We start from the raw sequence: 23,637 nt of genomic DNA, 5'->3' as shown, positions 1-23,637 counted from the left end.
ATTCTAAAAAAAAAAAAAAAAACACGTGTAAAGAAATCTGCCTGTGTACATGTTTTCAGACAGCAGATGGTGATACACCTACGTAGTCTCTTTTCCCCAGATGGTGATACAGCGACAGGCTCCAGTGCTCCATATGTTCTGCCAATGCTCTGCTGTGCCCGGCCAAATAGGGCAGCTTGAAATGATAAGCAGCTCAACGGAAAGTCTGGGTTTCCCGAGACTGCTCCGAAACTCAGGGTGATTTCTGCTGGCAGGTCCACCGCGTATCCACTACGATTACTAATGTCTGATACCGACTGAGTCAGAACTAAAGGATGGCTCAGTTGTTGTGGTTTCACAGCCTCTCTGTTGTCGTAATCACCAGATTTCTCCCATCCTGTAAGACATTCATTCATATCTCACTCCTGGTATTTGATGGATAAAGCTCTTGTGGAAGTACAGACGGATGGGTATATTTAGATGAGGGCTGGTGTGTGTGTGTGTGTGTGTGTGTGTGTGGAGGTGCAGAGGCACAGATCAGAAGCCCTTTGCTTTTGAGCTGTGTGTTGTAGGCGGAGGGACGTGACCACGACGCCCACTCTCAGCTCTGTCGTGTCGGCCTTGAACCTTTTGTGCAGCACCACCAAGCCTGTCGAACAGCGCTTCGTTTCATGCTGACTTTGCTGCTACAGGAGTGTGGTGCATACAGTCTGTGCTGCATGTTCTACAGTTGGTGAGGCAGCAGGTAATCTATTAGTCGATCTACATTTCGATAATCGATTGATATTTGTTCATGCTAGAACAAACATCAATCTCCAGCTTCACAAAGGTCAGGATTTGCTGTGTGATGTATGAAAGTAAACTGTTGGTCAAATCAAGACGGTGATCAAAATCGATGAGCGTATGTTGTGGGGAATTTGAAAGGGGATTTTTCACTATTTTCTGACATCTTATAGTCAAATTAATTAATTGATCATTCAAGAAAATAATTGCCATATTAACAAATACTGAAATAATTGTTTTGCATCCTCAGAGCAAAGTACTGAAGGTCAATCAACAGTTGATTGTACGTAAAGGGGCCCTGTCGAGTTTTCAGGAAGCCTCATTAACGTTATTACAAAATATTAAATTAATTAAATTCCTTCTTCGCAAACAATTTGTAAGGCAGTTTTTCATTGAAAAATGTAAACAGGATCCATTTGAACCTGCTCGCGGTCTTCTTCATACCTTTGCCAGCACGTTGCTGGTTTTCTTGGCATATTACCCAGACCTGTAAATCATTTCAATGTATCAAACCAATGGCAGGAATGTGCATAACGTTACAAGCATGTACATGTGCACAAGAACAAACAAAACAAGGACCCACTCATGAAAAGATTGCTAGCGTTTCTAACACCGCAGGGTACCTTTAACAGACATTTATGGGCTGGGTGATATCACCAGATATGCTTTTAAATTTCATAGACTGAGCTACTGCCAGATATGTGGCTGTACCATTACACTTTGCTGTACCTTCTTAATATTTGGAGGTGTATGTAAATACCCATGTACCCAGTGACATGGGTATTTCGAGGACAGGTGAGCAGGCATTAGCAAGGTATTCTTGGTAACAGTCTGTCTATATATCTATATATATCTATAGCAATCCGTGCAACACCTGTGCTGTGACACCTGCAGCCCCAGTTGTCTGCCCTGCTCTGCTGATTCTGCCGTCTATTTGCTGTCCCCCGGTTGTTCACACATAATAAATACAATAGTAGTAACTAACCAGGCGGTGTAATTCATGTCATCATTGGTGATGATTAGTGTGAAGTACTCCTGTTGCTTTTGTTCACGGTGTCAATTAGTTTCACCTGTCCCTCGTTAGCCCTGCTCCCAGCAGACCTCCCGCTCACCTGTTCTCACTTTCCCAATCAGTCATTGGTACACATACCAGCACAGCTCCCTCGTCTTCGTTGTCTTGCCCTTTACCCGCCTCCGTCTCGGAGTCTCAGTTTGTAAGCCTTTTGATTAACAATTCATTTAACTGCACCAGTCAGCCTGCTTTTGTCTGTGGCTCTCTTCTTGCTCTGTTGCCTGACAAACAAAAAAACAAAGAAATTTGAAGATTGTTTTACTACTCTGTGACATTTAATAATCAGTTATTGATCAAATCAATTATTTGAAAGGTTAGTCAATAACAGAAATAAGTGTTGAAGCCTTAATTTCTATGATTTAAAGATTTCTTTGACAGACAGAAGACTTTTAAGTTTGTATTTTAAAGTTTTAGTTTATCCTTAGAAGCACAATTCATGAAAACGACTGTATCAGGCCAAGCAGCGTGATACTGTTGTGAAGTCCAATCCCAAATATGAAACTCAAATTAAATTATGAAGTGGAGATTGGTTCTTGTACCCACAAAAAATAGTTTCTAGCACGAATCCGAGATTGACAATTTAAACACCACAATGTTTGGTTGCAAAATAAAGCAGAGGATACCGTTTTGATGATGGCGAAGGAGATCAGTGTTAATGCTGTTCAGGCGCGATCGTTGACACAGTTTAGAAATGCAATCCTTTTAGTCAGGATTAGAAGCTGGCAGAGCAAGAGGCATGTGTCTGGTCATATGGACACCGGGCGGGACGACTCACATGGAGCGGGGAAGACGCCGTTTTGGGATACACAATGTTTCGCTTCAGTTTCACCAAACTGGTTCGACTCGGAGTGGGTTCATATGTTGTTTTTTACTCTTTGTTAGAAGTATAAACTCTTTGCTGGGCAGACTAATGAAGTTGTGAATTAGACAAAAGCAGGTGGTTCTTAGCATTAGGGTCAGATAAAAAAAGATCTGAACGGAAGCGCCGACCAGAGATGTAGACTAGAATACCTAATAGAGAGGATGCTTCAAATGTTTGGTTTTTTTCAGCTTCTAAGGCCCACCATTGAGTCATATCTTTAACATTGCCTTTCCCCCATCTTCCTTCTCCAGTTGGCTGAGTATCGCCAGAGAAAAGCTCACGCGGACTCCCAGAAGAAACAGAAAAAGAAGAAGAAAAAGAAGCTGGGAGAGGACTCGGAGGGGGATTCGCCAAGAAGGGTGGAGGTGGAGCCGGATCCGTCTGTGGGAAGAGAGGAGGTCTCAGGTGGAGGACAAGATGGATCACCAGAAGGAACTACTGACCCACCAACCACGGAGTTTACCTTTGCCAGGACACTGCGGAGTGGAGAGACTGTCAAGCATGACCAGACCTACACAATAGAGGTAGACAAAACAACTTATTACAGTAGTTCACTATTCACATACAGAATCCCATTTATTATTTTTAAGCAGATTATCATTGATTTATGGAGAAAATGTGGAGAAATTAACAACATGAATGATTGTTTCACTTAATCAATCAACCCGCTGACACAAGTGAGAAAGGTAAAGATTTGCCTCTAATTAGTAAAGTGATGAGAATTCATCTGCTGCATCCTGTGGAATTTCAAAATAAAAGGGCCGTTCAGGAAGGATTTCTGACTATTGTCGTGTTAAAGTTGAATAGACTCAGTCTCCAAACACAATTCAGACCTAGGTTTAACTGCCCATTGGTACAATTAAGATCTAGCCACTGAGAAAACTAGTGAGTGATATCTCAGTTACTCATTAGCAGTACAATCCTCATGGCCACTGGTGTACAATATTGTAAAAGACCTCTTGTTACAATAAGACAAGGTTGCATAATATGCCACTCTGTTTTTTGGAATTATTTCTAAAATTATGACTAAAGCTATTTTTTTGTATGATGCATCCAGAATATCCCTTCAGAGAGTTCACTGCCTAAATGCTCAAAATATATCATGTTTATTCATGAATCTGGGTTATATTGGACATGAAAGTGTTTCTTCCGTCTCTGTTGTGTCAGATTTGATTAATACTATATTATAATAATTAGTCCGTCTGCTCCTCCTGCACCAACAAAGTCTTTTAACTTCAGGCATTTTATGGCTTTAGTTTTCTGTCATTATCATAAGAGATGTAATTGTACCCGCTGTAGAGCTGTGTGGAAATGATCATTGTTCTCGACCGAGTTTCTTTTGTCTCCTGGAGCTTAATGAGCCTGCTGTAGCTGTCATGACAACAGAGAGCAGGAATTTCAACAGGAAAGAAAAAAGTAAATAAAATATTTTTCCTTATTTCCTTCAGAAATCTTTTAATTCTGTTTTAATTCTGTCTTCATTAATTGAAGAGTCCAGGTGGAGATGTATGGCATTCAAACAATTTACTAAAACATAAACAAATATGCTACACTTGAAGAATGAAGAATAACATTTCCCAGAATTAATAATTACTTTGGTTTTAAGGGAGTCTTTCTTTCAAAGAAAAGCCTATTTTCCTTATAATTTTACTGGATTACAGAGTTTTTACCACAAACCTTCTTTGGAAATTATCAGTCAATTATGGATTCTCACAATGCACATTGCCAAAAATCAAATTAGACTTTGTATTCTAAGAGTAGACTTTTCAAAAAGACTTAAATACCCTTTTGAGATTTGTTTGCAGCATGCTTTTAGTTTGCATTAGTGTCCTTGTGTCTTGAGACTTTTGCCTTGAAGGAGTCTGCAGACTCGATGCTCGACTTTGAATAGAAGATAATCCTGTAATGTTGCTTTTACACTCAACTACTGCTGCATTACAAGACTGCTGCTTTTCTGCCCCACTGTTCTGTGATAAATATCAAATATTCACAAACTTCTAAAAGGTTTTGATTGTGCTACGCCTGCTTTAATTCAAAACATGGTTCCATTTGAAAGGATGATTGGTATTTACTCTGTTAACGTAACAAACATGCTTCAAACCTGCAAAAACTTCTCAATAATGATTGTGATAAACATGATATTATTATATCGGCTATTTTAACCCTCCTGTTATGTTGCGGGTCAAATTGACCCGTTTCGAAGTTTGAAAATCTATAAAAAACATTTCTCACACACACACGCACTCTTTCTCACTACCCACCTGTGCGAGAAATACAGATACTATTTTGACTTTGATGGGAACCTTTTATTTTCCCGCGGGAAAACTCCGCCCACACTTAGCAGGAGAAAACAGGGCATTATTTGGGAGTCCTACCAACATTACACTCTGCAGATACATTCAACACAGCAGCTTACTGTAGGACCACATGAGCAACAGAAACAAAAGGATGACAGCCCTGGAGGCTCTGGAGCATGCCCTTGATCACGGCAGTGAAATAGAGGAGGATGTGTCTGAAGATGAAGACCATCTTGAGGTCAATTCAGATTATAATGGTGCTGATTATGAACCATCAGATGAGGAAACTGATGTACCTGTTCCTCCAAGCGAGACAGTCGCGTCACAAAATTGTGAAATACAGTGTTCATCCTCACCCAACACACGTCAGCCAAGACTGTCTGCCGAAAATATTATAAAGACGACATGTCACTCGTGTGCTGTGAAGAAACAGATACACAGACAAACGCATAGAAACACACTCACACACACACACACACACACACACACACACACACACACACACACACACACACACACACACACACACACACCTCGTTCATTGTGCTCATCTCTTGTTAATTTTTGTAAATGTCTGTTTCTTAACACTATAAATGAACATAAATAGAGTTTACTTTCAATACAAATCCTCATGACTCATTTGGCTTGAATTTGAGTGAGCGGGTCAATATGACCCTGAACAGCAAAGGTGTCTCTTCTCTATTTATCTACATCACCCCATGAAAAAAAGAAAGTTTCAAAATGTAAAAAGAATTGAGAAAAAAATACATGTTATGGTAGACAAATGCAATTTTCATCTAGGTTTTTCCAGAGTACCTAGAAAATAGTTTGAACATGTATTTTTCATGAAAACGAGTGCGTTATCCTAATTGAACTCTGATCTATGGAGGGGGGAATAACTCCATTCACAACTTCTGGATGATTAAACATGCACCGGGTCACATTGACCCAGGAACATCATTGCTGTACCTGAGAAACAAACATAACAGGAGGGTTAAAACAGAAAAAGGTGCAGACACGTGAGGGCCGACCTTTTTACTTCCATCGTTCGAGTCCTCTCGGTCTCTTTTTTTTTTTCCTGGCGCTGTGCAGCCACTCGTCTCTGACCCCGCTGTACGCTTGATGCGGTACTTGCCCACAAAACTACTGGTTGCCATGGAAACAGACAATAGCCTTTTTAAACGGGTTGAGATGCGTCGGCCTGTGTCACCAATTCCTGCGTGCGAACAACAGTCTTTTAGCAGACCTTAAGGTTGATTGAATGTTTTGTTGCAAGGCAAAAAAAAAAAAATGTTCACCTTGGAAGCAACATTTCTGTCACAGAAGGAACTGTGTGAATGTCTCACAGAACACTGTGAGACATTCTGTACGTTTACGCTGTTCAAATGAAACTCGTGCATTGCCACACTGAGCGCAGTGTGTGAGAATTATTTATGTGGATAAATGATGCAACCATTTGAAGTTAAATGGTTTATTCTCATGCGTTTGTTCTCCTCCATGTCTACCTGGTCATGTGACTTGATTCCAGTGCCTGGGCCTTTAGTGCTGTCCTTCTACAGTTGAACTACCTCCTAATAACCTCATTATGACACCACAGCTACGGTTATTATTTGTTTCTAGGGGTGTAACAACACACGTATTCGCATTAAACCGTTCGGTGCGAGGCTTACGAACCGAACAATACGTTTGAATAACACTAGTGCGTTTGGAAAATGCAGAAGCTTAAATTGTGGGAAATATAATAGCCACTGCGCTCAACCTGGCAACCCACCCAACGTGCTGTCTGACACGTCCACCACGGAATGAAAACATTGTACTCTGGTGATGCACGTATGTTCTGGGACGCACACTATGCTAAATTAGCTTAGCAGGAAAACCAACAGCAGCACACACGCTACAAACTCTCCCCGCAGCGTTTAGCTATTCCCTACTGATTCAAACAGGGCTAAAGCAATCGCCACACAATCCCCATTTCTCCAGACCATAATGCTTGCTTTGTTAAAGAAAACGGATAAATTAATACGCACATGACGGGATGCTTTGTCATTAACGGACGATGCATATAGTCAAAATCAACGTAATTAACACAATGACAACAAACTCACGAGAACCAGTCACGTATATTTATATGACAACAAAGCATGACACATCAATCCAGCAACACTGCAGCGCTAAAACACATATTCCACCGCACACTAAAGAGCACCATTCAAATATTATTCACTTCAGAGGGAACAATATTAACCATATCATAAAAACGACACCATAGATAAATTAACACAGTAGTAACGCTACTGCAGATGTAAAAACACAAAAGCAGTTCACTTACCAAAGCTGCTGTTCACTATTTAAAGACAAAGTCCATCCTCCTTTCTTTGATTACAAAGAGTTCAATGACGCGGTTGTACAGAACATCAGTGCGGTTCAGTTCCAGTAAGAGGTTCTTCTGCGAACGTGTTCATTGAGTTGTAGATCCACTCGGGTCTCAGCGAAAGTTTTCAAAAGCACCGTAGCTTGTAAGTGTCCTGCCGTGCTATGGTGTCGTGTTGCTGCCTCGGTTAGCAAATCCAGCGAAATCCAGACGCGCAGTCGCAAATAAAACGCATTCTTAGCCATGAAATGTGCAACGCTTCTCCGACGCTGTCAGCCAGGAATACCGTTCGTACAAATCCTTTTCCTGGCTGGGTCAGGGCTGCCAGCTGTGGGGTTGGCCGACCCTTTGATACGATGATTCTGGAAATGTCCTTCTCCAGAATGGCGTTGCCAGTAACTCCCAAATCCATTTCTCCTCCTCCTTCAGCCATTGAGTGTTCAAAAAACAAAGCTACACCAAGCAAAACGCTAAAAATGTCACGTCAATGTCATAATTTCTTACATATCTTTCAACTTGAACTGTTACTACTAATACTAAGTTCTGCTAGCTGCTTCAGCTTCACAACAGTGACGCTGGCCCACTGACCAATCACACCGCACGTTAATACTGACGTACTTGTAGACTACCTCGGTAGCTCTGACACGTCAAAGAATACGCCCAACATGTCAAACTAAAGATCTGATTGGTTGAAGACTATGACGATAATCAATATCGTCCCCATTCACTTAAATGGAAGCCTCTCTTCTTACCTAGAGACACAGAGGTGAAATCTGATTGGATAAAAGCTCTACTTAAAACAAGCTGCACTGGAAGCAGAGCAACTGAGGAAGACAGTAGCTGTGCAATGAGCAAATAAGCTAATGGGGAAAATAATTATAATACATGTAGTGTATTTATGAAAAATTATAAAATAGCTATAACTGACGGCCCACCACTGCTTGATTCTCTACAGATGGTTTTTCTAGTGATGCAGCTTTTTGTGAGCAGGAAATGGTTGCTGTGGAAACACAACAGCATCAAAATGGGTCCATTGTCGAGACTATTTACAATAGATGTAATTGCAAATACAAATGTGTTGACTCACCGATGCCGCTGAGACATCAGCAGCTGCAAGGAAACTTTCCTGAAATCAACAAGGTCGTTATATAATTTTCATACGTCACGTGTTACTTGGTCAGTATTTTTCTTTGTGCACTTTGCTTTTTCGAGGTGCGGAAGTTTTGCAATCAAAGTAAAACCTGTAATTTCACTCTTGTTCTGGACCCCATACAGTTTCAAAGTATGACGCAGGAATTAACTCAAAAAGGGACTTCAATAAAGGCCGTAATTACTCCACAGGACTGAGAAAGCAGCAGTGGGGCAGAGATTGCAATTTCCTTGGCCTATTTATAGATTTTTTTAATTATCTTTTTTTTTTATTCTGACCAGCCAATTTTCTTTCTAAGAACTACAGAACGACAGCAAACCTCCGCCGTCCCCGAGCCATCTGAAAAATATCCCAGAAATCAGTGTAAACCTTCATTGTATCTATAGTGGTTATTTGCACAGAAACACACAATTTAAATAAGGAAACACATTATTGCGTTTTTATTTAAATATTTGCTTTGACTATAAAGAAAATCGTAGTTTTTAAAGGAGCAATATGCGACATTCATGGCATTAATATAAAGGCAAACAACTATTTGCCATGTAAAGATTTATTGGAGTAATATCTACCTCAGCAGAGAATGAAGTCGCTCTCGTATTATTTGCCTTTTAATGAGCTTGTAATAAGCTTCTTGGAGCTTGTGTTAGGTCATGATTCCCTCCCTAATAATTATTTTATATTGCTGTAAACGTTTGCAATTAGCTCCACTATAAGCAGGGCTGTGCTGTGGAGAGACCCCGTTACTGTCTGCAGACGGTTACTGCGAGTACTCTGAATAATATAATACGTGTTTGACTGAGTTAGTTGTTCCAAATGATTCATGGTGGTTCCTCCTTATATTGATCTCACAGTTGTGCCAAATTGCGAGTTTTATGTCTTCTCCACTGTGTGTGTGTGTGTGTGTGTGTGTGTGTGTGTGTGTGTGTGTGTGTGTGTGTGTGTGTGTGTGGGTGGGGGGACTTGGATTATGTTTTATTGGGAAGCTTTGGCTATCCTATCTACACACTTGCTTAACTTGTCATGTGTTTGGATTGAAATCCATTTTACGTGGATCATATGTTAGTTTTCTACATTCACTATTTATGAGATTCTCTTCATCTTCTCTGTTGCAGCCGGAGAGTGAAATGTCCACGACTGCTGAAGATTATTCGTCAGAGGTGAGATGAACTTTCTGAAAGTATGTATATCACTTTGTGATATGAACCTTTTTTTTTTCTCCTTTTTGATTTTATAATAACTCCAAATGTTTTGAACAATGACAAGTTCACACTGACGCAGTTTGCACATTGAAGGGCTGCTGGTGTGGTTGTGTTCATGGTCACACCTGTGGCTCACTTCCTGTTACGGAGATCCATATGGGACACTTTACTGACTGAAGATACTTTTGACTTGTTTTAATTGGAAATGGTAGTGGAGAACTGAAACAGCCAAGGGAATCAGATCACAGTAGACCACCAGTGCACATCCACTGAGCTGGACTACTAGAGAGGTTTGAATGCTCGTAAAATCTTTCTGTGGTGGATAAATCACTAAAGGTCAACTGCAAACCTAGCAAATCCTTTTCAGTAAAATAGTTGGTCTTAGTTTAAGTTTTAGTCCTTCGCCTGTTCTTAAAATGTGTCCTTAATGCACGTTGAGCTGGATGTTGTACTTTAATGATGCTACATAAATACAATTACAAGTCAGATGAAGATTGTTCTTCTAAAGATGCCACTACTTAAAACCAGCATCATCAAAAATGATTACAACTTTTCTTTCTGATTTTCTGCCATTATGCTTCCTAATGTAACTACATGTTAACACACGATCATCTGTTGTCTGAGTAAGAATCTATATCAGTAAGAGGATCATTTAAATGTGCTTTTAGTCCATAACTCGACATTCAAGAACGTTTGTCAAGATGTGGACTTTTCCGTCCCGACTCCCAGATCTTAATGTTTCACTGACAGCGTTGTGAATTAACAGGTAAATGGGTGCCACGATGAGATGACAGAGAACCTAATGATGCCTTCGAAGGATTTTATCTGGGTACAGTAATCTGATGAAGCAGCTCTTTCGGCTCTGCTGGCTGCTGGACGTAACTCTGTTTGCTTATACTTTAGATTTCGCAAGATTTCTTATAACCCACTAACCAAGCCTGTTTTATGCTGCACTTGCTTGACTATGCCTACATATATGCTGGGCATTTGAAAGCTTTACAGTGGGGAAAGGAAAGAAGAATCACGTTATGAAGGACAATATTGAAAGCTCAAATGGCGGAAGGGTTTAGGATCGAAACTTTGTGACATTTTTGAGTTGTAAAAGATGTGTGACAACTGGAGGAGATTCAGGGAACGATAGAGAAGTAGAGAGAGGACAGTTACACAAATAGCTTCTGTCTTTAGATTCACTGAGGCGATATTTGAACAGAGGAAACCGAAACCAAGGAGTTGCTCATCAATACACCCCTTGTTCATTTCCTTGAATTTGTTGCAGATTTAAAGACTTGTGACGGGTCAGATACTTTTCTGGTTCTAAAAATGATTCGAAAGGATAAAATTACAGCAAAATTTGAGCCGTGTTCTACACTTCATGATTGTTTTTTTGATTGTCTTGCTAAATGTTGGAGTTTCCCTTTTTAATTACTTTGAGAACATTCAGATCTGTCAGCAATCTACGAAATTAGCGACAACTGGGAAAGGATAAATATTTTAAAAAGTACTATTGTAGTTGTTGCCCACGTTCAGACTTCACTTTGGTTGATCCACAACTTCTTGTTTTCATTGACAGTATTAAGTTTAATCATCAGGGGTCGAGCTGAATGTAGTTACCTTTCTGGCTTTTTTAACTCCCCCTTATAGAACTAACAGACTTTGCCTAAACTGCTTTGGGTTACTGCCGTTGCATTTTGACACATTCCTTCATGCTAACTGCTGTCGCTCTATGGTGGTGACTAATTGCTAAGCTCATTCTTAAAAACATCTCGGTTGCTTTACCAAAACCATTTTTTTTTTTTAAAAGTGCTATTTTTCCCGTTCAGGAGGAGGTGGAGTCCCTGCAACAGGTGACGAAGGGCGGTACGATGGAGGATGCTCTAGCTGCCAAGACCCAGGCAGTGGAGGAGCTGAGTCGAGAGCTTGAAGAAATCAGGGCTGTCTTTGGCACAGAGGGAGTACAGCAGGTAGATGTGATGAGATTGTATAAACTATTCTGAATACCTGTGGCTGTAAATGACGCGCTGCAAAACACTCACATCAAGGGCAGGAACTTCTTTATTCCTCTATCAGAAAGCTGTGTAGCCTAAACAAACGGCACATTGATTGCCTCTTTATAACACCTCTTCAGCCTTACAAGCGTGTGTGTTTTACTGCTGTTTTTAAACTGTCCTTGGAAAATCTCCTCATATGTTTGCTCTATCTCACTATAAAAGGGGATTTTACTAAATTGCATTTAACGTTTCTAGCTGCAGGACTTTGAGGCTGCTCTGAAGCAGCGAGATGGCATCATCACCCAGCTGACGGCTAATCTTCAGCAGGCTCGTGAAGAGAAAGACGAAATCATGAAAGAATTCCTGGAACTTACAGAGCAAAGCCAAAAACTACACATTCAGTTCCAGCAGGTGGGAACTAAGTCTAAACTTCTATCATGCACTACCGACCCTCACAGGTCACTACACTATCATTTTTGTTCCTCTACTTGCTATCCATGTATTCACTAATAAATAACTGTGTATGGAAAACTCCCAGCTGCAGGCGGGCGAGACGCTGAGGAACACCAGCCACAGCAGCACAGCAGCTGATCTTCTGCAGGCCAGACAGCAGCTCCATCACTACCAACCGCAGCTGGAGGAGCTCCAGCTCAAGCTCAGTGAGATGGAAATGGTGAGAAGTTGCCTAGTGCGATGCTCTGTTAAATGGAAGTGGTTACGCAATATGCTCTCGATGTTGCCCCTGCATTTCTAATAATTTTCTCTTTCCTTGTAGTCACAGGGACGATCAGAAGAATCATTCACGCTGAGGATTAGCGAAAAGGACCTGCTGATTGGTGAACAACAGCACCTTATTTTGAGTCAGAAGCAGTTGCTGACGGAGTTGAGGACGGCGGAGCAGTCTTTTGCACAAACGCTGAAAGAGAAAAATCACTTTATTTCAGAGCAAACCGCAATAATCACAGAACACGAGCTGTCGCTGACCCTGCTCAGAGAGGAACTCGCTCACGTGGGACGGACTACTGACGAGAATATTATAAACCCGTCCGACGAGAAAGACTTGATTATAGCGGAGCAAAAGAGAGTCCTTTCAGAACGCGACGGGTCTCTTACCCAGCTCGAGGATGAGCTGGAGTCGTCTGAAAAAAGCTTGCGTGACCTCCAACAGCGACTGGCTGCAAAGGAATCTGAGCTTGACAGATGCATGGATGAGTTGGAGAGCAGGAAGTCTGACTTGGAGAGCTGTAAAAGTGAAATAGAGAGCTGTAATTTGAAATTGGAGAAAGATCGAGTGGAGTTAGAGAGCTCTAAGGGTGAACTTTCAGCCTCCAGACAGAAAGAGCGGATGTCCTCTAACGAAATCATGCAGCTCATGGGTACTGTAGAGGACCTGCAGAAGCGTTGCCACCAGGGCAGCCTGTCTGAGAGCGACACCCTCCAACAAATGCAGGAAGAGACTTCGAGGAAGCTCGAACTTCTCAGGGCAGAGCTGGACGAGATGTACGGCCAGCAAATAGTCCAGATGAAACGGGAGGTTAATTTGCAGCACGCAGCCAAAGTGGAGCAAATGACCGAGCAACATCGCGCTGAGCTCGAGCTTCTGAAAGCACAACAACTGTCTCAAAGCGCCACTGTTCGCGTCGAGGTGGACACGCTCAATGGTAAGATTAGAGAGCTCCAAGAGACCGTAGAGCAATCCCAAGCAACGCACGATAAAGCCAGACACGAGTTTAGCCAACTGGCCCAAGAGAAGTTCAACCTGCAGGCCAAGGTTGAGGATCTCCTTCGAGATCTCCGCTCTGCTAAAGAAAAGGTGGAGCAGGTCTCCCACAGTCTCATCTCTCAGGAAAGCCACCGAGGTGAACTGCTTCGTCTCCAAGAGACCATCGACGGTCTAAAGAGCGAGCTCGCTGCCGCTCAGGAAGCGGCACAAGAATCAGAAATCCAACACGACTCTGAAACAACCAACTACAAGATCAAGTTGGAGATGCTGGAGAGGGAGAAAGATGCCGTGCTCGACCGCATGGCGCAGTCACAGGAAGCAGAGCTGGACCGACTGAGGACTCATCTTCTCTTTAGCCACGAGGAAGAGCTAACTGTTCTTAGGGAAGATTTGCAAAGGGAGAGCTTCATGAACACAGAAAACCTCCTCAATGTAGCCGCCATCAAGCACGAGAAGGCGTTGGATGAGCTGCGCATCGGTTACGAAGGAGAACTGCATTCGTTACGAAGAGAGAAGGCGAGCTTTGCCACAGAGCGGGATGAGCTTTTCCACCAAATTGTTGGACTAAAGGAGGATCTAAAGCTGGCTTTGCACAGCTCCAAAGCAGATGCGCTCGTCCAGCAGCTTCAGGAGCTTCAGGTAGAGCTCGAGGAACTGAGAAAGGGAGGAGGAGAACGAGCTCGAATGGAAAAGGAAATGAAGTCGTTACTTAAAAAGACAGAGGTGCTTGACAACCAGACTAAAGAAAGAGAACAAAGTTGGGAGAGCAAATGGAAACGGCACCAACTGGAAAAAGAGGCTTTGATAGAATCTAATAACGCTTTGAAAGAAGAGTTGGACTCAAAAACCCTGAAAATCGAGACACTTGCTGCAGAGAACAATCAAATACAGCGACAGGTAGTCGGGCTTCGTGAGGAAATCGAAACGCAGAGGACTACTTTCTCCTTCGCCGAGAAGAATTTCGAGGTGAACTATCAGGAGCTGAAGGAGGAGTACACGTGTCTTATCGAAGCAAAGACACGGTTGGAGGAGAGGACACTGAAGGAGACACTTGAGTTTGAGGCGAAAATTGCCAGTTTTCAGTCCCAGATTCAGGAGCTGGAGGAGAGCAGCAGAGATCTCAAAATGGAGGACGTGAATACAGATGGAGGGGAACAGGTTGTGATAGAAAAAGACACTACCGAGCTCATGGAGAAGCTCAATGTTACTTTGAGTGAGAAGGAACGCCTGGCCGGGAGGCTTTCCGAAGTTACGAAGCAACTGGCGTTCACAGAGGGCAAAGTTGGACAGCTGGAAGAAGAGCTGATGAGAGTGAGACAGGCGAATGTGAAGGCCATCGCACAAAGGGAAAGCCCGGGGAAAGGACTTGAACAGAAGCGAGAGATTACGAGAAAGCAGACGTGGGGGCAGGACGCCCAGAGAGAAGCGAAAAGAGAAGAGCGAGCCGCTGAACCAGTGTGTTCTTTCGACGGCCATCAGTCTTTGCTCTTACGGGCAGCCGAATCAGAGAGGGACGGCATCCGGCAGACCTCGGAGCTCCAGAGGCTTTCGCAGACTCCGTCTCCGGCCGCCTCGGGGGAGGGACCTGTTGAAGGACGATCCTCCTCCCCGCACAAGCCCACCGCCTCGGGGTCAAGCAGGCGCAAGAGACGGCAGAGGTCCAAGCAGGAGCGCAAACTGGGCACCGCTCTCCCCGACTGCAGAGAGGAAAAACAAAGGGAGGAGGCAGAGGAGGCAGCGGGGGAGGAAGAGAGAGCAACAAGTGCTGCAGAGCAGGAGATGCAGCCTCAGATGGAGAGCCCGGTTATGTCATGTTCACGAGAGAGGGCCGGCGAGGAGGACTCCACTGACGGATACCAGGGAGACGGAGACTTCAGCAACAAACAGGTGGGCACACGCATTTCTACTTCACCGCTCTCCTGCCGCTGCCTTTCGCTCTTCCTTTTTACGTCTGATTTAAATGGCATGTTTGAGTGATTAATGGGGTGCATGACAGAATAAAGTGTAGATGAAATTGCATGCTGCAGAGATATCATATTCCCAATTAATGAGATGTTTGATTCATCACAACTGCGTGGATTTAAGTCATAGCCACATGAAGCTTTTACATCGGGCTGAGCATGACTGAGGCATTTTAGCACTGAACTGTTTTCTCTCATTCAGCGGCATTCCTTCTACTGTGGGAAGAATAATGTAAAAAGAGAAAATGTGCACACACACACACACACACACACACACACATACACACAGCACCACCTGCACGCAACAGTGAAGTGTCAAGACCTCATCGATATTCTGCTCATTTCTACATTCAAAGGAAACACTTTACAATATTTATCATCTGATTTCATTTGATGCCGCTTGTCCTCAAACTATCGCCCACAGCCTTCTGACAGCTTTGAATCACTGCCATTGTGTTGAAATGTGTACATTGTAGTTTCTTTCCATCTTGCAGGGAGTAAAGGGTTTGAGGTGAGAAGCCATTTTACCCGAGTCACTTCTGTGTGTGTGTCACTTCAAGCTGTGTCAATTATACCAGGCAGAAGATAGTCTACAGCGTCTGACATTTCATATCTGTGTTTCATATTGTTTTTGTCACATCCTGGGTTGGAACACTACTTATGGTCCAGAGTGACATGTTTAATGTCTTTAAAGATAGTTGTAAATGTGTCTGTTTTGCTTAATGTCATGGGGACAATTACATTTTATTGAAAATATAATAATGTAAAGTGTTTTGTGTCAGTCCTTATACATTATACAATCGACAATAGAACTTAAAGCAGTTTATTTTTAATGAGGTTCAGTCTTTAGTCCAACACACACAGATCAACTGTTATAAAATTGTAATGAACAGCACTCCACATTGGTTGAACTAAATTAAAATAAAGGCAAACTGTTCAGAGTCCTTTTGTTGTAAATTATAGTGGATCAATTTCTGCTCTTAATTGAACAGATGCTTTCTGCTCCCCCTCAGGAAGTGATCGATCATGACGCATCTTGTCTTTCTGTCCATCGTGTTCATAGTTGTCTGCTTTTGTACTGGGGTAATATTTAATATTTAAGACCGATTTAAAATAAAGTACACTATCTGTCTTCTGCTTGCTTGTTTAGGTGAGCAGACATGGGACGGACCGCCACACAGAGCCTGTCGTGTGTCGGGGAGCCGAGGGAGAGACAACTCAGCATGTAAATGTCACTTAAACTCACATGCTGCCCTTTTTGCTTTTCACTGTTGCTTTGAAACATCATACTTTGTGCTGTAAAGGTCTATAAATAGGTGTTCATACAGCTGAAACAATTTCGTATTCTTGTCCTATATAGCTCTTACTTTGTTTGTAAGGTTTACTAAAAACTGGATTCAACAATCTTGTAAATTCAGCCTGAATAATGGAGCCTGTTCATGATAGGTTGTGTGGTCAAACGTCCCCAAAATGTTATACAAGGTTGCCTGTTTGTGTGCAGGTTTCATCGACAGAAACGTTACCCGAGAGTAAAAAGAAGAACTTAAAAGTCCTGCAGTCAAATAACGAACAATTAAACAAACGACATAACAACGGTGTCAGTCGCGGTATTAAAGTTATCAGAGCAGAGCCGTGCTGTGACAGAAATACAGAAGGAATGGGTCGACATAGACGCTCAAAACATCTTTCTAAAGCGAAGGAACGCCTCACTGCCCGGAGGCAGCTGTCGGAGTCAGACATTTCTTAGAAACTACGCTGCCGTGCCCAATATATGCCAATTAAATCTAGACAAACCTCAAACCAAATACCTGTAAATTTGCTTACCAACCATTTTTTTTGTATTAATTAATTATTTTATTTTTGTCACATACAATATTAATTCAGATAGTAGGTGTCTTCTAGTAAACTTAGTAATTGTCGTCATACGAGTGATTCTGTTTTTGCTGTTGGTGTGTGTGTGTGTGTGTGTGTGTGTGTGTGTGTGTGTGTGTGTGTGTGTGTGTGTGTGTGTGTGTGTGTGTGTGTGTGTGTGTGTGTGTGTGTGTGTGTGTGTGTGTGTGAGTAGCAGCGGCGGCACATCATAACACAGCTGCTGTCTGCATATTAGACACTGAACATCTCTCATGTGCATGTTTTAAGCAAAGACATCTGAGCGGTTGCAGGTTTGAAAGGACTCTCCGCACTACAAATGCATACAAATGTAGTGCGGATGTGGAGATTGTCTCATAACAAAGCCTTTTAAATACGGCCTAATTGAAATGCTTTAACACCCATCTGACATCAAAGGTAAATTAATCACAATTTCCTATATTTGTGTAACCCTAACAAATTTGTGCTAATGCATAATCAGAGAAGGAGGCGTCCCTACCTTTTGTTCTGTTCCAGACGTGATAATAGCCGACCTCTCATCCTGAACACAGATGGCTTGTGCTTACTGCACTCTCACACAGTATGATTAAACAACATAATTCCATCAATCCTATTATTTCTATATCTCCTCTAATTACTAAATGGATGTGGTATGCTGCCCAATTTAATCTATGATAAATTATAAATGATATTGACCTTTTTTACAGCTTTTCCAAATATTTCAATCAGTCATTTAGTGTCTCATTAAACATATTTAGGAATATTAAGACAACGCTCCAATATAAAGTCACATCATCTATGTGGGGAAAAACGACATGTTCCCCCGGTGGTTTATTCCAGCCGCTCTAATGTGATGATGTTTCTTCCCGTGGTCAGGGTGAGTGCAGGCTGCAGATGGAGGCGCAACGCATCAGCCTGTCTCAGATCCACGCCGCCCAACTCGAGCTACTGCAGGAGGATTCGGACGCCCGCGCGCACACTCTGGAGCGGAAACTGCAGAACTGGAAAGATCACGGTGACCAAGGTGAGCAGATGTGTAGACGGTCGCCTTTGAGTGCTTTTGTGTTCGTGGCAAAGCTTCCCCTCAGAGATGGATTTGATTTATCATTCATGGTGGATCAACACAGATAGCCGATGTATCTAGCGTTGTTTTTGTACCCTGTTTGTTGTCTGTGTGAAACATTTATTATTCAATTAATTACAATTTTCTACCTTCCTTCTCTTTTTTTCCAGATGAGCCAAAAATCTTCAAATACCACAACATGTTACAAGCCGTGTCAGAAGAATGCAGTGAGATCATTCAGGTGATTACTGAGGACAAACAGTTTGTAATGTTTGAGGTTTTCAGAATGAATTTTATTATTGTGTGTTGCCAAGTTACCGTATCGGTTAACCTCGTCCCTCTCTCTGTTTTGTGATCAGTGTTTTCAAAGGATGTTCGGTGAAGAGGTTTTGGAGAGTGGTGCTGCAGCGGACCGGCCGCCCCCTTCAGTAGAAAGACCAGACACTAGAGAATCCAGCTCCATCATACTGGAGGCCAGAGGTAATTAGTCTCTCGAAAAATGAAATTACACTCCAACAATTATTACAGATGATGCAGCGCATATTTCTAATGTAAGATGCACTGCAGGCAATTATTATTTTCACATTGTACCTATAAAGTGCTTTAAAATAAGATCTCTTTTTTGCGATCAAATAACAATAAATGTACATACTAAGAAAATATCTGTCTCATGCTCAAATAACATCATTTCGTGTCCCCATTGAAACCCTTACAGTTCAATCTAAAAGCAAATTGCTTTCTGTTGTCTAGAGCTCTACAGAGATCTTCAGCAGGTGAGGGAGAGGATTGAGCAGGAGCATCGTCGCCTGTCGCAGCTCCAGGCTCAGCTGAGAGCTGATGGGAGCAAGGTAAGAACACACGAGCAGACATAAGCTGTGTCTCAGTTACATAACATATGATCATTTATCAAAAGGTTTTGAGTATGTTGTTGGCTGGAAAATTGCCAAACGTAGTATACCCAAACATCAGCATGTATAAAAACGCTTCATTTTTGAGATGCTATTCTCCCACAATGCATTGAAGGAGCAGCTATATACATAATTTAGGTTTGTACTAAAACAAAGGTTGCTTTGAAACACACAAATTACTAGTAAATATTACAAAAACAATGTCTGTGTATTTATGAAGTTGAATTGGCAGTGAGATTTGCATGTATTGTGCTGTATGTTGTATTGAATTGGCACACATTATGAGCGCGTTTGAGGAACAGAGGATAACAACGCCATCAGAGACAAACTAGCAAATCCGTTGCTCTCCTAGATGACGGAGCTGCAGGTGGCGTACGATGAACTGAAGAGCAGCAGTGAGAAGGCGATCTCTGACCTGCGTGTGCAAGTTTCTAGCTCAAGCCCCTCTACAAGCAAAGGTAAATGTGAAGTTGTCCTCTCTGACGGAAATGGAAAAGCAAGCGGGTCAATCACTAATGTCCGGTCTCTGAGTCAAAACACATCTTTACCTCTGTGTTCAGCAGCGGACAGAAAACAAACACTCCCTGCTTTGTTTGTTTGTTTCTGTGTCAACCGAGTTGGCAATTAAACCAAACTTCTGTAAATGTGATCATGTCAAAAAACGGGGGAAATGTTGCACATCATACATATGTGTATATATAATGTTAAATGTTTTATCTGTAGACTACCAACATATATTAACTTGTTCTTCCTTTTCTTTCAAAAGGGGTGTGCAAACGTATTTTAGTTTTATTCTCTATCTGTTTCTTTCACCGCTCTCTGCTCATTCACTTCTTACTCGATGCTCTTATCTTTTACTGCGGGGACCGGTTTTTCCCAGAAGGAACATTAAAGTTTCATCCAATCGATTCTGATCTTCTAATGCTATCCAGTTCTACGTGTTGGATTTCACATTCCCCTTCTCTGTCGGTTTAGATCTGAAAGAGCGGGCTGGCGCGCCATCTGCCTCCCTTACCGAGGAACTACAGCGGCTGAAGGTGGAGGAGCAGGAGAAGCAGCTCCAGCTGGAGGAGAGTCACCAACAAGAGATGGAGCGTCTCCGAGCTCACTACCAGCAGCAGGCCACGGAGAGCGAGGAGCGATACGCCACCGAGCTCTTCATGCTGCAGCAGCGCCTGCAGGAGGTCGCAGGCACTCAGACCCACGACAGGTGACGGATGGAAGAATATATTTCTATGTTTTCACTCTAAGGCAATGAACATCTTCAGCAAGCTCTCCTCACATAGATAAGGATTGTGGCAAGAGAAAATACAACCACAGGAAACAAATAGGATGACATTTAAATACACAATTCTTTGAATTTGGGACATGGACGGAACAGAATATATGTTTAAAGTAGTACTGAAGTAGTAGTTGTTCCACAAGCATCACTTATGTTATTCGTTGTCCTCCACTTGATTGATTAAAGTACACGTGATAGAAGAACAGCAGACTAACTTTGACTGGAGGCCGGTCTGCACATCCCGTGTAGCATGTGGAAGCTACCTGACCTACTTCAGACAACAAAGCCTCAAATAATGGAATATTTACCAGGTTGTTTAAAGCCTTATTCATTCCTTTTGTTAGCCCACTTCTCTTAAACAGTACCCTCTCCAGATGGCTTCCTGTGCAACGTGCTGTGCAGAAAACAAGATGAATATGACATTTTAAGCATGCAGCAGTCATTATGTTGAATTTTATGAGGTTACTGAACGACTCCAGGTCTCCAAAATACAACTATAATCAATGTGGAGACGGCCCTCGTCTATGTTGTGTTTATGCACACACAGTACATGTACGTATGATCATTTTAGTCTTTCAAAGCCAGACTATATGACTGTGGGTGAGCTCCTTCCCAGCGTCCTTCTGTTCCTATGAAACCTGAGGTGCTGCTGCCCTCCACTGTCGGATATATTAATATGATTACTACAGTGGTTTTATACACCAACCGTCATGTTCAAGGAAATGATTCCCAGACATACAGTAACATTTTGAATATAATCACATGTTAGATGATATGCATTCTATCTATATAACACTATATGTAATATTAATTTGTGCAGTGAGACCAGGTATTATTTTCCATATTTTAAAGACTTATGTCTTGTGCTGAAACAATGAATCAATTACTCTTTTTTTCCGGTCAAAGAAATACAGAAACAATGACTGGATTGTCAAAATAGTTGCTAAGATTCTATGATTTCATCTTCTCGGTTGTGATGCTTTGCAGCTTTTGTCATATATTGACAGTAAACTGAATGTTTTTTTTTAATAATATTATTATATACATACACGAAATTTGACCTCTGCATTTAACCCATCCCTTATAGGGAGCAGTTAGGGGTTCAGTGTCTTGCTCACGGACACTTCGACACATGACACGTCCCAGTCAAGGATTGAACCGACGACCTTGCAGTTATCGGACAACCCTCTTAGCCCAGTGTGTCATGGCCGCCCATGTTAGGATATGCTCGCAGGACAAAACAAGGAACTTGAAGACGATTTTAGCTAATTATAAAAACATAACAATTAATCGGGAAAATAATCATTAGTTGCAGCCCTATTTATGGAATCAATTTAGTTTGACTTTATACTAGTGGAATCTATGTTTTTAGTATTTTCATTGTTTTATTATATCCTGGCTGGTCAAATGTCTGTCACACTTTTATGCTTACAACTGAAAAGCATGTCGGCTGAGCTAGTTTTGTCGGACACTCTCCTTCAACATATTGTTGTCTAATGTGTTGTCTATGGCAGAATAGTGTGCGATAAAGGTTCATGTTTTAAGAAACAGTAGCCCCAGTAAGCTGCTTCATGGTCCTTTTTATAGGTACATTTTAGGAACTTACATCTTACTAAACTTATTTGATGTTTCCAAACAATTAATTTTGACTTCTTGTTTTCTCTGTCTGTCTGTCCAGTGCTCCAGAGTCCAGCTGTGAGGGGATGGAGGGGCACGAAGAAGAACTAAAGGTTTGGCTGCTACATTTTGCCCTCCTCTAAATCGTGTATGGCGCATGCATCACATCTTACTACGAGCTGATACGTGTACAAGCATTAAGACGCTGTGACAGTCTGGGTGGGTGGGTGGGAGGAGGGGGGGGGGGGGGGGGGGGCAGTTGCAGCCTTTAGGCTCAAACGTGGCCTAAATTCTCCGGCTTCGCTTCCGAAGCAGCATCGTGAACGGTCCCATATCAACGATTTAAAAGGGTTGGACGTTGCATAACCCGCCGCGTTGGCGCGTTACTCAAGAACCGAGCCGACGTACTCTCGTCTTGGCGGCTGCATGAAAGGAGGACTCTGCCTTGCGTGAATGAGCTGCACTCTCACTCTCACTCACGTCACTCCAACTCTGTCTTTCCCTTCCCTCCAACCTCAAAGTTTCCACAGCTCGTGTGACTGTTGCTAAGATCAGAGGGGAAGATAGAGTAAAGGATTGACAGAAGAGCGACCACGGGAGAGAAGCTGGGCATGATGCACTTCTTTAAATGTCTCTAAGACATTTGGATTGGAAATGTTAGGCTTAAGGCGAGTGGTACTGAAGAAGCGGGATGACTGTGAAACAAACAAGAGAGGGATTCATCACAAGACAGGACGGTAGTGTCTTTGGGTAAATTGTAGCTGTAATGCAAGAAATGTCTTTATCATCCTGCGGCGTGGAGGGAACAAAACGCTGTATTAATAGTGGTTAAGGAGCGGGTGGGGTTTGGCTACAGTAAAGGGATCGGTTTATTTCAGGATCAGCCTCGAGGAACTTTCATTTCCATACGCTACGGCTGCCGTTATCCGCTACATTAGTTTTCATTCTGTAACTTACAGCTTATCCCCTTGCTTCCCGTCCTCTGCTTTCCTCCCTCTCTGCAGGTGCTGGGTGAGGAGGAGCCGTCAGAGGGAGGTGCGGAGTTGCGCTGGCCCGTCGGATCCGCAGGCCTGACGGCACAGCTGCAGGCGCTGAGGAAAGCTCTCTACCACAAGTATATCCAAGAAGTAGCTGCTCTCAAAGAGCAGCACAACCGAGAGCTGAGGAAGCTGACGGAGGACAAGGAGCAGGAGAGGAAACCAGCGGAGAGAGGGGAGAGAGGGCAGGATCTCAACGGTGTGAACGGAGCTGGAGGCTCCAGTGAGAGCCTCGGGGCCGCTGGGCACATCGCGCTGGAAGACAAACAACACTGGGACAGAGTGCAGGAGGAGGTCGCCAAGGTAGGTGGTTATGGATTGTCTATTACATAAGTCTTGTCTAGTCGGTATAAATAAAACTGGCAACGGATAAATTGCCTTCAGATATGAGATGACACAGTTGAAGTTGTAATAAACAGGCAATGAATTCATATTTAATTAATCATACCAAAAATCGACTAGTGTTTGCTCGTTAT

General features: G+C 42.6%; 1 protein-coding gene across 3 annotated transcripts in view; it reads left to right on the top strand.

Annotated features, from left to right (window-relative positions):
- akap9 (A kinase (PRKA) anchor protein 9) overlaps nt 1–23,637 on the top strand; it is a 59,925-nt gene that overhangs the window by 5,133 nt on the left and 31,155 nt on the right. For all 3 annotated transcript variants that reach the window (XM_079175896.1, XM_079175895.1, XM_079175894.1), the window contains exons 2-17: nt 2,948–3,220; nt 9,627–9,671; nt 10,480–10,542; nt 11,534–11,674; nt 11,957–12,112; nt 12,240–12,374; nt 12,477–15,311; nt 16,536–16,610; nt 18,131–18,278; nt 18,488–18,558; nt 18,677–18,797; nt 19,068–19,165; nt 19,578–19,683; nt 20,201–20,435; nt 22,186–22,237; nt 23,129–23,464. In XM_079175896.1, the coding sequence (XP_079032022.1) occupies nt 2,948–3,220; nt 9,627–9,671; nt 10,480–10,542; nt 11,534–11,674; nt 11,957–12,112; nt 12,240–12,374; nt 12,477–15,311; nt 16,536–16,610; nt 18,131–18,278; nt 18,488–18,558; nt 18,677–18,797; nt 19,068–19,165; nt 19,578–19,683; nt 20,201–20,435; nt 22,186–22,237; nt 23,129–23,464 (4,890 nt within the window). The remainder of the gene's footprint in view (nt 1–2,947; nt 3,221–9,626; nt 9,672–10,479; nt 10,543–11,533; nt 11,675–11,956; nt 12,113–12,239; nt 12,375–12,476; nt 15,312–16,535; nt 16,611–18,130; nt 18,279–18,487; nt 18,559–18,676; nt 18,798–19,067; nt 19,166–19,577; nt 19,684–20,200; nt 20,436–22,185; nt 22,238–23,128; nt 23,465–23,637) is intronic.

This window comes from Pholis gunnellus (assembly GCF_910591455.1).
Source record: "Pholis gunnellus genome assembly, chromosome: 16".
Taxonomy (NCBI): domain Eukaryota; kingdom Metazoa; phylum Chordata; class Actinopteri; order Perciformes; family Pholidae; genus Pholis; species Pholis gunnellus.
Note: the sequence above shows the minus strand (reverse complement) of the source record. Positions and strands in the feature narration are given on the sequence as shown.